Source organism: Excalfactoria chinensis, chromosome 6, assembly GCF_039878825.1.
Source record: "Excalfactoria chinensis isolate bCotChi1 chromosome 6, bCotChi1.hap2, whole genome shotgun sequence".
NCBI classification, from domain to species: domain Eukaryota; kingdom Metazoa; phylum Chordata; class Aves; order Galliformes; family Phasianidae; genus Excalfactoria; species Excalfactoria chinensis.
In genome coordinates, this window is record NC_092830.1 from 25,761,983 (window position 1) to 25,781,136 (window position 19,154).

The following is a 19,154-nucleotide window of genomic DNA, read 5'->3' on the forward strand; positions in this document are numbered from 1 at the left end:
TGGGCACCTGCACTGACTTCATTATTAGAGTATGGCCATTGTATGGAAATAATCATGTTACACGTACAGTTTTAGAAATGCTTCCAAACCTTCTCTGCTTCTTGCCCCTGCAGACATCTACCTATGCACTTCGTTCAGCATAGCTGAGAAGACGAGGGCCATCTCAGCCTGTGATGCACAGCACTGACAGCACCACAGCAGTCAAAGCAGCTGAAACCATCCCTGGGAGGTGTATGCACTTGTAGGTCTGTTCCTCTTGCGGAGAAAGAAAGTAACAGATTATAGTGTTTGGGGTAAACTATCATTGTAAGGCAATTATCCACACTACAAAACAATATTACTTTTAAGAGCAATGTATCATTGGTTTCTTTATAATATTGTTTGTGACACCTGTTTGGATGGTATTAGACCTGTATGACCACTGCTCGTAAACATGTTTCATCTCAGCCAAATCTTTCACAGTTACCTATATCTTGGGTCACAAACTGGAGAGCGCTACCTCAGACCCTATTCCTGTGGATATACTTCTCAATATTTTGGTTCTGCTACTGCCACGTGCTACATTGCACGTGGCACTTTGAACAGTCTCCTTCCAACAAACACCTTGGTGAAGGACTCAGGCACAAACAGGGCTCCTGTATACTGGAATATAGTTGTCATACTGTGGAAGGAGATGTCAGACACAGCAGACGAAGCACTTGTATATTATCACTTTGTCTGCTGAACTGAAGATCCTGGTATTACCAGATTTTAGTTCCTGTTTCAGTGCTCACCAGGTAAGATCCCCTCACACCTTAATCTCTTCAGAAAGCTAAACAGACTGAGCGCTTTGGTTCTCACTATAAAACATGTTTGACAGTGGTGCAATCATTTGTACTGCTCTTCTTTGAAAACCCGCTAGTTTTTCAACATCCTTCTTGAAATGTTGGCTGGACAAATTATTTCCAAAGCCATCACAACAGAGTCAAAACCAGAGGTAAAACAACCTCCCAGCTCTTGTTTGTTTCCCAGCCCTTTGGTCACAGCACTGCAGAAGGAGCTCACGTTTAGCTGATTATTCATCTTAATGAAGTCTTTACGGAATTGCAGCTTTGCAGGATAGAGTTACATCCTTTCAGTGTGACCTACATTCTTTGTTCCTAGATGCGAGACTTTACATTTGACTTGATTGAAATATGTACGATTTGATTATGCCTAAACTTAACATAAGGTTACGCAGCCATAAGCACCCTTGGCCTCTTCCCTGAGGCTTTATGCCTTCTAAAAACTTTGCTAATCATGATTTCAGATTTTTTTCTTTTTTTCAGGTCACTAATAAAAACAGCAAATAATGTAGGATCCATATGCTCTCTCTGTGGAATCCCACTGGAGAAAGACCAACTTGATAATAAACCTCTCCTTACAATAACAATTTACGACAGAGGAGTCACTCAGCTTTTAATAAATTTAATGGTTCAGGCATTGCCAAAGTCTATTACAAAAGAGTTAATTATAGTTACACGTTTAAGATTAATGTCATCAAAAAGACACAGAATTCACATCAATTCTCCATAATCTTTTGTTAAGTAATGTTTGTTATATTACCTCCCTTTCAATTGGCCGCTTAAGTCCTGTACCAGCTGTGCTGCTATTTTACCTGAACTTAATCTGAGGTGGTGAAATTTTTAATTACTCTGGCCATCTGATTCACTCATTATAACTGTTGATAAAATATTTGCTGTCTTCTGATCCTTTAGAATCTCCTTGACTTCCAGGGTGCATTGAAACTCAGTGTAAATGGACCAGACAGTTCCTCAGCTGGCAGTTTTGAACCTCTCAAAATGCAAGACCTCCAGAGCTGGTGATTTAGATAAATGAATATTTGAGTGCTTGAGATTAAACAGACGAGATGACCTTCTGGAACAGGATGCGAGTAAGTGTCTAAAAGGCCTGCCTGCTATGGTAACCTCATTAAATGCTGAAATTTATTTTCCAACTCTACTGTGCAAAAGAACCTGTAGTTTGTGGCCGGTAAATGATGCCTGTACAAAGAATTCTAGGTAGATGATTTACTTTTCATAATTTATATATTTTTAAATTCTGAGGCAGAAGTTTCCCTAAGCATTTCAGGCTTCCGTAGAGTGGAAAATACTGTAAAAAAGAATAACACAACACTGTACTCATATTTTCCTGCTCCACTGTCTGCGGAGGGCTACTTTGCCATTTTGGACCAGGATCCTCCTGTGTTGTCAGTACTCCAGGCTCCTGTGGATGGCAACAATGACTCAGTTATTATGAACTGTTCTTTGCAGCACTGCACATATATGTATGCACATACACGTATGAAGCACGAGCACTTTTTCAGCCCCTGCTCCATGGAATAGATGGCACCAAAGGGTCTGAGTGACAAACCAGCCTTAAATCCCCTGCAGCAGGGGGCCCTTCTTACATAAGGAAGACCCTTCAATTTAAGTGGCTCAGGGAATCAGGGAGTTCAGAACTGCAGTGGAACACCAGACGACCCCTGCTGTCATCTGGTGGGTGACAAGAACTCCTGACTCCGCTCAAGGGTAATTAATGAGCAGTTATCACCTTGCTGTTCACCTTCCTTTGCAGGAGTGCTGTGCCCAGCCAGGTGGTGGAGCAGATGCTCTGGTTACTCACGATCACCATTCTGGACATTAATTATTCATGTTATTAATGAATACGTCGATAAGGTGATGTTATTAATCCCAGCTGTAAAGAATAATAACCCATGCACGGGCCGGAGCAGGTTGTTTCGTGGTGGATCGAGGTGGGGGTATCCCCCGTTAATGAATTAATTCCCTAACGACGGTGTCCCCCCCGGCCGCCGCCGCCGCCGCCTCCTCCCCCGGAGGGGGGCAGTGACAGGCAGCGGCTCCTGCCCCATGTGACTGGGGAGCGGCTGCCCCCGTCCATGGCTTGGCCTCCCCCGGGCAGCAGCAGCTCCGGCTCCCGGGGAGGAGGGGCAGGAGCTGCTGCTCCATGGGGAGGAAGAGCAGCCCCCGATCCCCCCAGGCGGAGGGGGGATCCCGGGCCGCTTCCCCCCCCTCTTCCTCCCCCCCCTCCTCCCCGTTCTGGGCCTTACCCGAGGAGCTGCTGCTCCTCATCTGCTCCTACCTGGACGTGCAGGCCTTGGGCCGCCTGGGCCAGGTCTGCCGCCGCCTGCGCTTCCTCAGTAGCCGCGATCTCCTCTGGAAGCGCATAGCCCGCGGGTGCCTCAATTCCGGCTTCACCCAGCTCGGCACCGACCTGTAAGCTCGGCCTCCGCGGCGGAAGGGCGGGGGGGAGGCGGGGGGGAGGCGGCCGCGGCGGCTAGGAAAGGCCGGGGATGCTGCGGCCTAGCTGGTTGCTAAGGGGCGTGCTGCGCTCCTGGCGTAGTCGCTAAGGGGGGCTCCCCGCTGCCGTAAGAGGGCGGAGGGATGAGGGGCGCTATTCTCGAAGAGCGGCTGCGCCGTCTTGGCTCCAAGAGGGGCGGCGAGCGCGTGGGAATCGGCGGGGCCGCCCTGCCAGGGGAGGGACTGCGTGCGGCGGCGGGGTCTGGTCCTGGATGTGCCCAGCAGGGCTGCGGTGTGTGGGGAAGCGCTTCCTGCTCCCTTGAGACCGTGGTGAGGGCTCGCTAAACTCCAGGCCCGTCAGGAGCACCCCGCAGATATTGGAGCTCAAAGGCCTCTCCGGATGAGCTCGGTTCCCCGAAGACCCCCCCAGGCACAAAGCAGTGTCTGAGTTCGAGAGCTCTGAGCCAGGGGAGGTGGGCTCTCCCTCTCAGCACTGCTTTGCCAGTGCCTGCCAAGGCCTCAAAGGCACTTTGGAAACGTGGCTGTGAGGGAGCAGAATCTGTACAGGCTGCTGAGAAAAGGCCTGGATGTGCTATTAGAAGTACAAGGCATAGCAGCTTTGCTGTGTGTAACACCAGCATCTTTCTGGAAGTGCTTTTGGGCTTCCAGCCTTGATGGCACTTGGTAAGAACCCACAGGCTGTGTTTTACTCTGTCCATTTGCTGGCCTGCAGAATGCCACTCGAAGGCAACCACAGCTCATGGGCTTCCCTTACTATCTCAGTGATCCCAAATGGGAATTCATGTGCTCAAGGATCTGGGAATTGCTTCCTGTGTTTCCCTATAGCTGCCATTCTGAGATCCAGAACTTTGTTTCTCATCCAGGAATGCAGTATTGTTGCCCTAAATGCTGTTGGCATTAATTGTAAGGGGTGTCTGAGGCCTGTTTCTCATAGTGCTATCCTGTCGGTAGCACAGGCATAGGGAAGCAGCTGTGGCCCCTGCTCTTTGGAGCCGGACTTCAGTGGTGCTGAAAATCTCCGTTGGGTTTTCAGGCCAGGATTTTGACCCATTCAGTTTTTGTAGATTTAGGCCTGTGGCCAATGGACACTGCAGCCAAAGATTGGGTTTGAAAGTTAACCACAGTTCCCTAGGAGGTAAGCGGGAGTAAGTGCTGCAGAATGCTGTGCGTAGGACTCTGTCTACCATGATATATGATTTTGTCTCCCGAGGAAATGAAGTTCTGTATTTTTCATTAAGAATAAGGTGATACTATGCTGCTTCGATTGCAGGACGGATCAGGTGTACAGCAGAGCAGGTGCAGCACATGTAAGGACCACCACTTCCCCCTGCAGAGGAATGTGGGTCTATAAACAGCTACAGAAGAAGTTAGTTAGGTCAGAGGGTTTAAATGAAGGGAAGGCTACTTGCGTGTCATGAGCTCCCAGGGATTTCAGTGCTGTTAGATTCGCTGTGGGAGCACAGAGTTGCTTTGGTTAGTTGTTTTGTTTTGTTAGTTATTCTAAGATGTGCTTTTGTGCTGAGCCCTATTTTCAACTGTTCTTTAAAGTCTACTACAGAGTGCTGCTTTTAGCATTGGTCAGCACTGCCCCCAGTCCTAGGGAGCTCGATCACCAGCAGCACACTATGGCACTACAGTCTGGTAATGAAGGATCCTTGAGATATTCCAGAGAATGAATCCTGTCATTACTTTTAACTTTATGAAAGGCTCGTGTACTCTTCAGTTCTTTGAAATAGATAGTGTGCCAGTTCTTCTGGGCAATACCTGAAAGCCAAACGCTTGTAATTCCCTGTGTGGACATCCAGCATCTGGGGGCAGTTTCAGGAGTCTTGCTCCAGTGAGTTTGATAGTTCTGGCAGCAGATAAAAGACAAGGGCGTACTTTGGTGTGTGCGTGTGGGGGGGTCCGGGTATCTGCACATCTCCAAAAGAATCACAGTGAATGCATACGTTGGGTTGTGGTACAGTTATAAAGTTTGTACTTAGCTGATGAAGAGTTTAATAGCCTGTGTGGCAGCTTGAGGGTTTTAAATAGCTGTGTCTTTTTTATATTGCCTGTGCCTCATGCGTGTCTGCAAGATCAAGAGCAATCTCCAGTACTGCTCTTATTGCAATTGAAGGGTGAAGATTTGAGGAGAAAGGTTATATTTTATTTGACCAGGCAATACAAGTTGGGGAGGAGAGTTAGGTAAGCTTTTAGGCACATTGCCTTTCTTCCTGACAGTAATTCTGGGTAAGAAACTGGTAGGCTGCTTGTTGGAGATTAAATTTGAGCTGAGCAGGAGTTTAAGCTAGAATATCTTTAGGTAAATAGAATGCTGGTGAAGATGATGGGTAGTTGGACCTTCTTGACAACTGTGCTTTCTTAATCACACGGAGTCAATCTTGAGTATGTCATGCTTGGCTACCGCTTGCTCGAGAGTTGAGGCTTCTGTTGCACGTTCTGGATAACACTGCACGAGGCGAACACTGTTTTTTACTTTCAAGAGGTATTTATGCAATTCTGTCTGCAATTGAGAAAGCAAAGGCTGGAACCGTTTGTGGTAAACGTACTTAATGAAGTAACGTGCATGGTTCTAACATTAGATCTTAGACTGATGGTCCCTGAGAGGCTGGCGTAAGTTAAAAACTAGTCTAGGGAGTTCTTGCTGCTTAAAACAAAAAAAAAAATCTCAGAACGAGTTTGATCATTTCTGCTGTTAAATGGCTTTTGATAAGCCATCTGTTAATGCTCTGTAAATAGAGATAAATTTGAGCTTAGGGTGTAAGATAGCTGTGAAATGTATCCTCCTCCACTTGCCCGTTTTTTAAAGGCTGATTAACTTGAAAATGACACTGTTTCTTTAAAATGTTGTTTCTGTGAGGTATATCTTCAAGTAACTGTAACAAGAAGATCAGAGGGAACGGGCTTTAGCTTGTATGTGGAATCACTGTTTGCAGGGTGAGCTTCCTTGTAAGAATTTTTCATGCCCAATTAGGGAAGAGAGAATATCCATTAGAAAGTGGTTGCAAAAGCTGTAGAGCAGCATGGGAAAGAAAAAATGTAGTACCTAAAACAATTTGATTTAAAATTACCCACTTTCCATCTTGACTACCCGCTTTTACCAGCTATTTTTATCTCGGCACATATTCTTAGGCTTAAACAGAGTTCAATTCATTGGCTAATGTTGTCAAAAGAAGATATGAACTTAATCCTAGGCATGAGTTGTTATGTTGAAAAGCATTTTCACATCATGGACGAGCCTCTCCCATTTGCCCATCTGATAAATTGAGCTGATGAGGAGCTGTGGATGTAAGTGAAGCTAAGTATTTAAGGTATTGTTTCAATCATGCACATACAAAGAAGAAAAGTTTGCTTCATGCCATGTTTCCATCATCTTCGTTCCTCGGCAGGGGAATCACTAGATCTGCATCAGTTGAGTTAGTGTTTATTCGGGATAGCAGGGCCTGACTTGGAAAGGTTCTTAAGTACATTCTTGGTGTTAAAAACATACTTTTTTCTTCTTTGAATCAGTAGTAAGTAAATGCTTAATAGAATATTGTGTTACTGTTTTGGAAGTCTGCAGTGGGTTTAGATGTATGCGGTTCTTGGCGCCTGTCTCTGTCAGGCTGCCTTTTGCTCTGTGTAGTCATGTTAATTTTATGTGTAAGCCTGTACTGCAATAAGAACTTGTTATGGGCTTGGTAAAAAGATAGTCCCTGCACAGAGGAGTTTTGCTTCGCTCAGTCACAGGAGCTGCTCAGGCAGGAGTCAAGACCTGTCTTTATGACGTAAGGTGAATGGAGCATTTCTCTTCCAAAAATGCATGGCAGTGTTTCACAGAAGAATACAGCTTAATAATTCTTTTTGCAGCTAAACCATAGCTGAGCAGTAGCACAAAGCCTCTGGGGCTTCTGGTGAGTATAGTGATTTTACAGTTGTGTCTGGTAGCCTGTGTCTGTTTTGCCAGCTGTTGTACAGGCCCAGCAAGAGCAGTCTCTGCCCTGAAGAGCTTGCTGCCTAAATAGACAGAGTAAACAAGGGCTGGGAGGGCAGCGAGGCACAGAGATGTGAACCAAGCTGCCCTCTGTGCAGCGGGTCAGTGTCAGAGCCAGAAATAGAAGAGGGTGCTGTGAGCCTTCAGCCAGTGCCTGCCTTCTGGACCACCTTGGACTGGAGAAATTGGAGAGCCAGAGAGCTCCTTGCAAGGTGGTTCTTTATTTAAAGCCTGGAAGAAAGGAATAATGTTGCAGCTGGGCTAAACTTATTTCCTCTTTGTTACAAAGGAATTTTAAAGGGCAAGTTAAAAGTTGCAACCTAAATAGCTTGACAATGTGCTCTTTGTAATACATTAATAGCTGTTGTCAAAATATAGAAACACTCTGCTGTGTGTTTTTCTCTCCCATCTTCCATCCTGCCTTGCCCACTAGCATTGTGGGATCTTCTCCTGTCCAGAAAAATAGGTTAATTAGTGGGTGACTTTATTGTCTTTGAGTATCTACGAACTAATGTAAGCATTTCTGTGAGTTAATAAAAGCAGCGTTTTCTCCAGGTCTTGGAAAAAATCTATACACCTGCAGGAGCAGGAAATGGCCAATCTGTGTAAGTCAAATCCAAATGCAAACTGCAGCAATCATTGGAGACCTCTGCCTTCAGTGCCGGGGGGGAGGGAGAGTGAAGCAGCGTGGAAAGCTCCTTCAGATTCCTTCATCTTTTAAAAGCTGTTTTGCCAGCTTTAAGTCAGAACTGAAGTAGGCGATGAGCTGGTGCAGACAATGCAGAGGGGAACACTGGGGAGGATATTGCAATAACAGCTGAAGCCTGGAAGAGGGCACACAGCTATTGCTTTGTGCTGGAAAAGTCGGTGCATTTCAGGAACTCCTGTTAGATTCTTACTGTCTTAAACTACTGCTTCTGGGCAGCCAGAATGGCACAGTTACTGAAACAATTTCTTGTTGTGGGAATGGGAAATTGTAAGGAGCCTGTGTCCCTCCCTTTACAGTCTTCACAAGTTCAAAGCAGCAGCAGAATTTTAGCTACTTCAGGGCTTCAGAAATGTATGCCATGCCTATTGCTATTATTCCTGTAACCTGCATGAGTGAAATAGTTACGTGCTACTTCATTCTGTGCAAACATTACCCTGACAGTCCGCTCTTTCAATTCAATATACACGACAACTATTGAGCAGCTGGGGGTTTGCTCAGATCTTCATGGGCTATTCATTTTATTTCATTTTTTTTTTAAAGCAGCTCTAAAGAGACTCCATAACTCCTTGAGAGCAGCAAAATCCTGCCTGGAGTTTCTGTCTGAGTTCCCATTACAGGTTGGGGGATCGTAGGTGAAGGAGGATGGATCTGATGGCAGTGATCTGCTTCAGATCAGGTGATGATAGGTGGTGTTGTTTGGAAATCTCTTTGAGGATGCTTGTCTTTGCTGTGTGTACAGAGACTCCATTCTGATTAGAAGTCTCTGGCTTCCTCATGCAGGTGGATGGTTTAGAGGATCTGTGGGGCCACACAGCCTGCCCGCACTGCCTGCTAATGTCTGACCGAGGTAGCTCAGTGGCACCACTGGAGGCAAGGAGCAGTGAGAGAAGTTGGTAGTTCCATCTTGGTGTTATTTGAACCCACGTCACATAGGAAGGGGTTGAGTGCAGAAGACAGACTGAACCTGGCAGTAAGCTAAAAATGGCCCCTGTGCTAGAGGAATTCAGGTGGAATTTTTATACTGGAAGAGACGTGCTGAAAGCACGCCAACTTCTCGAGGGTAGCAACAGGAGCTCCTGACATAAATAGCTTTTCCCTCTTGGCTGTCTGTTGGTGGCCCATGACTTGCAAATGCACTGAGATCCTGCCACTCAACAGGTGTGTCCTGATTATACAAATAAGTGCAGTTGGTCCCCGTGTTAGCCATCTCTGCCACAGGGCCAAGGCTGAAAGAAGGGCTTAGCCACTATGACCTATTTGTTCCTCTGTATGACCCTTCCAGTCAGGCTAGAGGCAGCCTGCTGATGGCTTTTATACAGACGACTGATTTTCTCTGTAGAAGAGATTCGGTCTCTGCTGCAGATCTCTGCAGACTTGCATTTCCAGATGAGCTCTCCAGCACTGAAAACGTAGCAAAATGGGAAGGGCTTCTATGGGTTAGGATGCCCCATGCAGCTGGGAAAATATACGGTATGACATGCTGGTGTTACTTTCTGTAACATGGTATTTGTTGTTGCAGGCACCATTGTTTTGGCACATGCTGAAATTGTAGACGGCCAGTGGGAATCTCGCCGAGATGCAGTAAAACACAAACTTTGGCTATTGCAGAAATGCCATTTCTAGTGGCAGAAGAGTTTGGCTGGGGAGGGGATCGCTGAAGGCAAAAACTGCTGGAGGTGAAGCTTTAGGAGGGGATGTGCTTAGTCTGTGGCTGAGTGATTCCTTCTTTTGCTGGTATTTGGGGGGACCAGGCCAGTAACTGTCATGGTGGCTGAGGTCAGTGATGCTGGGGGAGGATAGCCCCAGTCTCTCACTTCAGCAGCTGGGAAGTGGGCTCCAGAAGGAGTATTGTATTTCTTCTGGTAACTCTGCCAAGAAAGAGAGGAAATCCATAATTTGAGCAAAATACTTTATTTTATTTTACTTTATTTTAAGATTGGTTGAAGTAGGAAGGGAGAAATGAAAATCCTTCTATAGTGGGTTGGTTGGGATGACTTCTATCCTGGAGCTCTCTCTCATGCTGTGGCAAATGTTCAGCTTCCCTTTCGTACTGAAAAAAAGACTTTCTAAAGTTTACTTTCTAAAGGAGTGCTTACAGTTGGAAGCATGCATTAGCTTAGGCCATATATCGTGCCACATGGTTTGGAATCCTGAGAGAGTGCTTTTTGGATTAATTTGCTAGTGAAAATGATAGCCGTATATATGGCAGATCATACGACACTGTAGACTGTTGATAATAGTCGCTCTTAGCACAGGTGATAAGATGATGGACTCTGAACATTGCTGGGGTTTTAGGAGCGTTTTGCTTAAATTTCACTAAATTTCAACATCACAATGTTCACTTCATTGTGTGTTTCTTGTCATCCTTCTAGGATGGGCTGCACTTCAGTTGCACTGTGATGCAGCACTGTGTTGCTCCTAGTAAAAGTCCTTCCTCAGTGGGTCAGCCTCCTGCAGTCTAGAACTTCACTGCTGGAAGATTTCCATGAGAACTTGAATGCTACCATCTTGATTTCACAGAACTTTTATGCATGCATTGAATACCAGCTGGTATTTTGTGATATGGCATACTATGGTCAAGTTATTCCCTGTCTGTGGATTGTGGTCCCTCCTCAACACAATCATTGTGAGCTGGGATAGTCTCGTTAATCTCTGAATGCTCAATCCAGTTGCTGAAGTGGAAGGTACTTGGCTAAGTCAACCACTCAGTGTAGATGTGCTGTGACTTGATTGTTTCAGGTCACCATGGACAAATTAGTAGATTTACACATAGGTCTTGTAGAGGAGAAGGGGATTATTATTATAAATTTAATCATAGGATAATAAAAAAATATAACGACACCCTTTTTAGCTTTCTCAGATTTGAGAATTGCTCTAGTATGCTGATGGTGCTGCTTGTCACCTTTGCTGATGTATTCTTGGAGCTGCTGTTGAAGAAGCAGATTAAATTATATGTCAGCACTGGATTCCATCACTGGCCTCAGTTTAACTTCCTTCTTGATACAAGGGAGCAAACATCTCTGACCAACGCTGAAAGCCATTGCAGTTTGATCTCTGCTGCCACAGTATGGGCAAAGGAACGTATCAATCCAACTTTTGTATCTCCCTTCTTATGGCCTAATTATATTCTGTCCCACCTCCTGCTTCTATTTTGAATAAATGAAAATGTATGGAATATGTGGTTGCTTCTAATACATGTTTAAATTAAATTGATTGAGAATTGTTATGTGGAGAAGGCAGGCTGGGTGAATAGTACATCTATTAGCAGTAGCCCTCTTGCCCCCCCCGCCACCACAAAACAAACAACCCACTCCCAAAGGAATAACAAACTCAGACCCCCATCATTGACAAATATTCCTCTCCTTAACATGTTTCGTCCTTGCCCTTTTCCAGCAAGAACTGTTGATGTGCATGGAAGAGCAGAGTGTTTGTTCATGAGTAACTACAGCAGTTTACTGATAGTGTGGGCTGAGCCAGCATGCAATGGTATCTTCTGAAATTTCTCTTTTAGTGATAGAAGGATCAATGTCTACGCACCCCCAGCTAGGAAAGTGACTGGCTGTTTAAGATGAAGGCTTCTTTTTTGACCTTGGATTCACCTTATCTTTTTTTCTTCTTTTTTATGTTTTAGCTGTGGAAATAGCATCTAGTCTTTGTAGGGTTTGTGCTTTGAGATCAGGATATCTGGCTGGGCCAGTACGTGTTGGGGGGTTGTGACATGAGTGCATTTTCCATCACTGTGCAAACTGGTGCTTTTAAATCTGTACGTGGGGAGAACTTAACTGAGGGCTGAGCGTGGGGAGGAGAAGAGTTTTAGAGAAATGAATGGAATTGGATGTAGGCGGAGAGCCTGAACTCTGTCTGGGAGAGTAATAAGCAATGAGGCGACTGCTGGACCTGACCTGACTTCTCAGTGCTGTGCATTCCTCATCTCAGACGCTATATGGTCCCACAAACCCCTGCAAGTGCTCTCTTTAAGTGGAATTCCTCTTCTTGCAACTTAGGCTAACTCTAGAGATTTTTTATTTTATTTATTTATTAAGGGTTAGAAGAAACAAAAAGAGCTCATAGCTTCCTAAATGCACTTTAATTTGGTGTGGCGCTACTGATCATAAACTTATAGTTGCACAGGTGCCTGTGGGATGAAGATCTTTTCTGTGTGTGGCTTCTGTTTTTGTTTATAATGTGTCAAATGCCCAGGAATGCAGTCAAATTATAATGGTGACTAAGTGCCGGAAAGCATAGAAAAGGGGAGGGAAGGGTGAGCAGAAATAAAAAAAGAGCCTGAAGAGCCTGAGGCTATGGAAGGAAGGCTGGGAAAATGAGAATCTGGCCAAGCCCCAGGGCCAGGTTAGAGATTCCTACACCCATTAACAACCAGGAGATGTTTATTTACATAGAGCTAATCTTTGTTTTAAAGATGACGGAGTACCCAAAAATGGAATTGGATTGGGGGCATGGTAGAAATGTGAAGAGGAGCTGGTCCTGGCTGGGCACCAGTCCCTATCTATCAATGATCTGAGGATCTTCCTTTCATCCCTTGTAGTTGGCAACATTCACAGCTGAGAAATGCACGAAAACGGAAATAAACTCACTCTGTAGTCTAGTAAATGGCTCACAACACCCACTTACAAAGAATGAGTTCAAGAATTTCTTCTTTAAAGAAAAAACAAAACAAAAACTGATCCTTTCCACCTTAGCAGCTCCACCAATAGTGAATAATTAATACTATGATATGAGAAAGGTTGGTATTAGACCTGAATGTTGCATTTTTATTTATTTATTTTTTTCAATCTTTAATCAACTCTAAATCATGAAGGCAAAACAGATGTTGAACAGCTGCTCTGACTGGGTAACTTCATGTAGTCACTGAAGAGACCTGGGTCCCAGGCGTCTGTGCTACTTACCTTTTATCACTTTTTGAGCTCTACTGATCTTGGCTTCTTCCATAATTTTGGCTTGTATCCCAGCGACTGAGTATGAGTCTCTCTTTTAACAACCTTTAGTAACTTTGACTAAAAGTTGGGGATTTCCCAGCAACCGGGTGGAATTCTAAGTCTTTTGGTGAGCTGCTGCAAAATGATGGTCCATCTTTACTGTGGTGTGTGTGCACTGGGTGGTTATACAGAAGAATGAATTTTATTTTCAGTCTGAATCTATTTTGATTTTTAGTTACTGTATCTGGTAATGTAATTGTTAGGCAGATAAGGGTCTGGAGCAGTTTCTCTACTACTCTTCTGACTGGACACTTTTAGCTTCTACTGTTAGTATTCTCTTGACTGGTTCCTCTATCTGTTCCTATATGTTGCTATCCTTGTCCAAACTGTTTTTCTTTAGTCTCTATTGGAAGAGTGGTGTCTTTGTGTATAGTCTTGATCACATTTCATTCTAAGCTCTATCTGCGTACCAGATCAGGTCTTGATCAGATCTAAAGTCTGTACAGTAGTGATCATTGTGGTTGGCTTCTTTTGTTGTGAACATTCGCTCTGCTCAGAATTCCTTTCTTGTCAACTTTCATAAATGCATTTACTTTAGTGTGGCTCTGGCACCATCAGTGTTTAGCAGCTCATCATTTGTGGAACCAGAGTGAGAACCAGTTCAAGTGTATTTGTTCTCTGTATAGCATCAGTCATGGTTGCTAATCTCATCTTTCTTCCTTTGTCTACAGAGCACCTGGCATTCCAGTGAAGGAAAGGGTGAAAGTCTCTCAGAACTGGAGGCATGGACGCTGCCGGAGGGAGACAGTCCTGAAATGGAAATGCAAGCAAGTGGCTCCATTCTTTTCTACTTGGTTATTTCTGTTGCTTTAGGGGCTTTGGGTTTGCCTCTGTGCTCCAAAATGAGATGTTTCATGCTCCTTCTGATCCATGGGGTTTTACAAATGATGTCACTGGCCTATTCTGGATGTTGCTAGCTAGCTGGATGTGGGGTAACTGTAGTTATTGTCTTGCTCTAGGGCTTTGCTCCGACTTCATAGAATTATAGGATGGCTTGGGTTGGAAGGAACCTCACAGATCATCTAGTTCCAACTCTCCTGCTGTGGGCAGGGATGCCAACCATTAAATCAAGCACTAGATCAGATTGCCCAGGGCCCCATCCAACCTGGCCTTGAACATCTCCAGGGATGAAGCATCCAGTTGAGGGTTCCTCTCTCAGTTAGAGCTTGAATTTGGCATTGCTCTGATTTGTACATTTCTAGTTGGATTTAGTAACATTGCCTTCAGACTATTGTGTGCCTGTCTATTGCTGTATACTGTGAGCAATTTTCTGCCCTGCTCTCACAATGAGCATACCTTGATCTCAGATGTGGAATTACATGTTTCCTCAAAATGCTTGTTTTGTCTCTAGTGCTTTATCTTTGCTCTCAATTTGGATGTACAAATCTAAAATGCTAATTGCCATTCTTCTGCTTTGTGCTTCTTCTTTCTTCTGTTTTATGCGTCCCTCTTTCACTAACAAAATGGATATTTGACATTAATGAGAGGAGGTTGTTGTTAAAGCTTTTCTTGCAAAGGCATACTCAGCTTTCAAAGCAAAGCCTGAGATGTGTCTCTTATCTGAACAGCACATCTAAATTTTCAGCTTTCACATCATCAGACAGAAGGAAAAATGAGAAGAACTATGGTTTGTTAGCTGCTGAAGAACAGGGACCTGCTACTGAGCTTTCATGCCTTTTTGTGCTGTGTAGATTGAAGTGGTGGATAATGTGCCACTGCTTGTCTGAAGTCCTGGGAACAGCTGTAATGAGCAGAGTGGTTTCTTGGTGCAGGTTGTATACCTGCCTTTGAAGTGCTTGTGACCATCTGTGAAGACAGGCTCTGTGGTTGTTAGAGATCATTACTAAACCAGCTTCCCAAATGAAAATGCAAGGACTGATTTAATAAGGCCACCATCCAAACTGCATCCTCTAATTTTCATTTGTCCTACTTTCAAATTTGCTACTCCTTATGAAAAACCCATAGAAAAGGGTAAAAAGCTAAACTGCAGTAGGAGGAGAGCCACAGAAACTGGCTGTAGGCTGGGGAAGCTGGATATTCACTTGCTTTTAGAGGACTGTGTGGGAGGGCAGGAAAGAAAAGGAAATCAAAGCCTGCCTCAAACCAAAGCTGCTATTCCAAAGATGCCTCTTATTTTTTTCCATGCATATGACCAAATCCGAAATTACCTATGCTCAACTTCTTTGTCCCTGTGACAAGCTTCTTATTGGTCACGAATACAGGCAAGCAGGAACCTTCTGTCCAGTAATCTGTATTGTTCTCTTGCTTGCTTCTAGTCATTGTGATGATTTGAGGTGCTGCTGTGTGTAATGCCTTTGCTAATGCAGAAAATCATGACCTCTGAGAATGAATGATCTGCCAGAAAGAGAGGGACATGTTTGTATGCCTACAAAATAGCTTTTCTGAATAGTTTGAAAGCTGAAAGGATGTTCTATGGGAAGGCTCTGGTTTTGCTCAATATTTTCATGGGTATTAGTGTGCTTGTCAATAACTGTGCAGCCTGGAGACAATTTTACACATCCGTGCCACACATGATGTGAGCCCCATATCTCTTTGTATCTGACCCCATGTCCAGGAGGCCTACTTGTTGATTCTTTGGAGGTGACACATGTTGTAGTCTGCTCTATTTTCTTTATTTTTATATTGTTTCAAGAATAAATGAATCTGTTGTGATGAAAGACTTGATTCAGAAACTACTTGAGTGTCTTTTTCTGTCTTGGTTTCCCAGGAACTGAAGAGTATTTTCCACTTTCAGTGTCATTCTTCAAACAGCTCCTTTAGCAGTCTACTGCTCCTATGTCTAGAAGCCCATGTAGGAAATTGTCACTGGTCCCATAAATTGCATGAGGCAGAAGAGGTGTATGGGCTCATATGAGAGGCGGGAAACATAAATCAAGAGAGGCTGCTCTGCAGTTGCTTTCAACTCAGCAGTGGAAGAGGTGTGAATGTAGAAAAATATCTCCTCTACCTGAGGAGAACAAAGTTTCTGGATGTCTTCAGGCTTTGCATAATAATGTGCAATATGTGTAGTAGGTGCAGGACTTCATGGGAAGACATGTTATTTGACGTGACCTATTCCTGTACTGAGATGCATATGAAACAGTGGCAACTTCGTGTTCTTTGCAGAGCATCAACAAATAAGATGGACGATCAGGACTGTCTGTGCCAAGAGCTTCCTACTGAAAGGCCTCTTAGAAATGTTTGACATAGCTCACAAATGCCTGATAGTCTAGTTTCTTTAAAAGTACAGGGCTCATGAAGAGGGGTCAGGGAGCCTTAAGTATTTCCTATCTAAACTCACTAGGGTCTTGGCAATCTTCACTTCAGAGATTCCACACTTCATTTTCCTCAGCTCTAGGTTAGAAAAATGCCAGCAATGTCATCTGCTTTGTATGCTGTGAAAGAAATATCACTTCTTAGCTGTGCTGCATTAAGCCCTGCTTTTCTGTGTGACCGGCAGCTCCAACTTCACAATTTTCTTTAGTTTGTTTGTGCGTGTATTATTACTATTAATTTTTGTATGATGTCTGTTTGCAGTTTGATGCCCTGGATGGAGCTGGATGGCCAGTATCTCTACCTGTCACAAGCCGAGAACATCCAGGCCTACCAACTCTGTCCAGATGGTGCAGGTTTGCAGCGTCACCCTCAGGCTATCTTCTCTGGCCACCAGGAGGACGTATGTCGCTTTGTTCTTGTCAACTCCCACATCGTCAGTGGAGGGGGGTAAGTTGGGTCAATGATGGGAGCCCACAGAGCCATGGTAGTGAAGCTGGAAAGGTTTTGTGTAACTCCAGCCCAGGGCAGACAAGTCAGTCTTTATAACGATATCTTTGTGCTTGGCTGTATTCAGCTCCTGCTGCTTCATCTCTTATGATTTGGTTCTGTCCTGAAAACGGTCTACTGTGTATAGAGCCACACAATCCTGACTGATCTGCAGGATTCATTTCTTTTCCCCGTTACAATCAGGGTAGAATGTGTTCTAATGCCCAGAACTGCTGATTAACTGAGGATGCAGTTGTGCATAAATCTTTCTAGACACAAGCATGTCTTTATTAGACCTACTGATATAATTGTGGAGAGGGGGAAATTTGCCAAGCATTCCAGCACACACACACTTCTCCAATTAATTTTGCATTTGGCTGGCCTTTATCGATTATAGCAAATGACAGAACTGTTATATATAAAGTTTTAGCTGTTAATATACTTCAGCATAGAATTGAGAGATGCAAGCATGGCTGGCTGCGCTGGATGCCTTCACACTCTCCCCTTTGAACTGTAGCCTAAAATTCAGATCAAAATGAAGGCACGCATTTAAAATCCGTTACTGTTTTGGTTGAAAAAAGTCTAAGTATCCTTACAGTTAATTCAAACCACAACACCTTGCACTGCTGCTCTGAAGTGAATGAAAAGCTGAGGCTCCAATGTGGTAGAGAATGACCTCTCATTTGTTCCCTTACTCTGTCCATTCAGCATCCAACCAGGATTTTGGCCAGCTAAAAGCAGGAGAGGGAAAGCGGGAGAAGGGTGCTCTGCTGGCTTCTGCAGTTTAGCACAGAGTGGTGGATGGAGGGCTTGCCAGAAAAAATGTCGTGTGCAGCAGATCAGGCATTGAATGGCCATTGTGGAATCCAGATAGGATTTTAAGAGAATATATGATCTGTGAGAAGTAGAGGGTTAATGATGCTGTTTGAATTTCTGCTCCAATGAGAGATCAGTACTGGTCTTTTAGTGGCATTGCCAAGCATTAGTGGAAGGTACGTGGCTAGTCAAAGGAGATGCAGCTCATACAGGCTTTCTGCTTGGGGACATATTTTTCAGAGATGGAAATATTATCCTTCACAAGATCCACGGCTCCTACAGTGTCAAGTTCTCTGCGCATGAACAAGAGGTGAACTGTGTGGACTTCCAAGGTGGCCTTATTGTCAGTGGCTCCCGAGACAGAACAGCAAAGGTGAGCTGAGATGTTCTGGCTGCTGCAGGTGCTGCTGCAGTGGTGACCTCAGAGGTCTTGTGCCATGAACATCTAAGAGTCAACAAAACTGTTGTGAGCCCCTCCATCTGCAGGAGAAGCACTGGGTATCTTGGCATAGGCTCATGTCTCTGCAGAGATGCTTGCTGTGCCAAGCTTTATGGAAGGATTTAGCAGCAGCTTAATATATCAGCTGCTGGTTTAAACTGGAAGTATGGAAGAAAGCACTTAATGTTTTTCTTTTTTCATTGTACATTTATCTTACACTGTAGAGGAAATCCTTGCCAATTAGTCTGGAATTTTCCATATGTATATCTAGCACATCCTTGCTTTGTGTTATAGTGCTACTTCACACACTGTTGTGTTTTTAATCTCTTCCAGAGATAACGTTGTCATTTCTAGCTCTGTGGGGTTGTAGTTTATTTTATCATTCTTTTATTTTTCATGGTTCTTTGTTTGCAAATTGGGAGTGAAATTAAGCTGTAAATGCCACCAGCTCCCCTTTTTCTGTTACAATTGTGATCAATGAATCCTGCATGCAATTGTTGGCTGTTTCATTTTGAGACAAGATCTTGTTGATTCTTGTCCTGGGTCTGATTGGCACTGTTGTGTCCCTGTGTGGACCAGGCAAGTTGTGCAGGGCTGCAACCAGCTCTGTTTTAGTAATTCAGGAAACTTCACAGAGTGCTTTCGCCTGTGTCCTGCTAGCACAATGCAGTATCTGTAGCATCTTCACAATCTCTCATTTCATTATTAGTAGCGAATGCTGTGTGTTGAATGTTTTGGCTGTTGCTCAGTGCAGGTTGCACTCTTGATCCCTGGTACACATTTCAGACCATTAATGGAGGATTAATGCATCTCTCAATTAAGAGGAGGAACTGCTATTCCTGTTATATGAGAGGGGAAGGTGAGGGCAAAGGGAGATCTAAATGTCTATTTTTAAGGTATTATTTATTTTATGATGTGATAATTGATAACTATCTGGCAAGGCTGCTCAACAATGCTACCCTATGTATTCTAGCTGGTTCTTCTGTATGAGTGTACTCCTGGATGAAGTCACCCTCAAGCAGACCAGCATTCAGATGCAGAAGGTCTGAGGTGCTACTTGGCTCTGACTTTTAAGCAGGGCGGCTTCTTTCTGTTCTGTGGAGCCTCTTTGCTGGGAGAGTGCCTTCTTGGTGCTTCCCTGGCAGCTGGAGGACAG

General features: G+C 44.3%; 1 protein-coding gene across 2 annotated transcripts in view; it reads left to right on the forward strand.

Annotated features, from left to right (window-relative positions):
- The first annotated feature begins 2,878 nt into the window (after window positions 1-2,878).
- The window catches only part of FBXW4 (F-box and WD repeat domain containing 4), a 59,055-nt gene continuing 42,779 nt past the window's right edge, over window positions 2,879-19,154 (forward strand). For both annotated transcript variants that reach the window (XR_011904127.1, XM_072340659.1), the window contains exons 1-4: window positions 2,879-3,254; window positions 13,653-13,748; window positions 16,519-16,704; window positions 17,800-17,932. Coding sequence is in view for 1 of the 2 variants with exons in the window: in XM_072340659.1 (XP_072196760.1) it covers window positions 2,986-3,254; window positions 13,653-13,748; window positions 16,519-16,704; window positions 17,800-17,932 (684 nt within the window). In the remaining variant the exon portion in view is untranslated. The remainder of the gene's footprint in view (window positions 3,255-13,652; window positions 13,749-16,518; window positions 16,705-17,799; window positions 17,933-19,154) is intronic.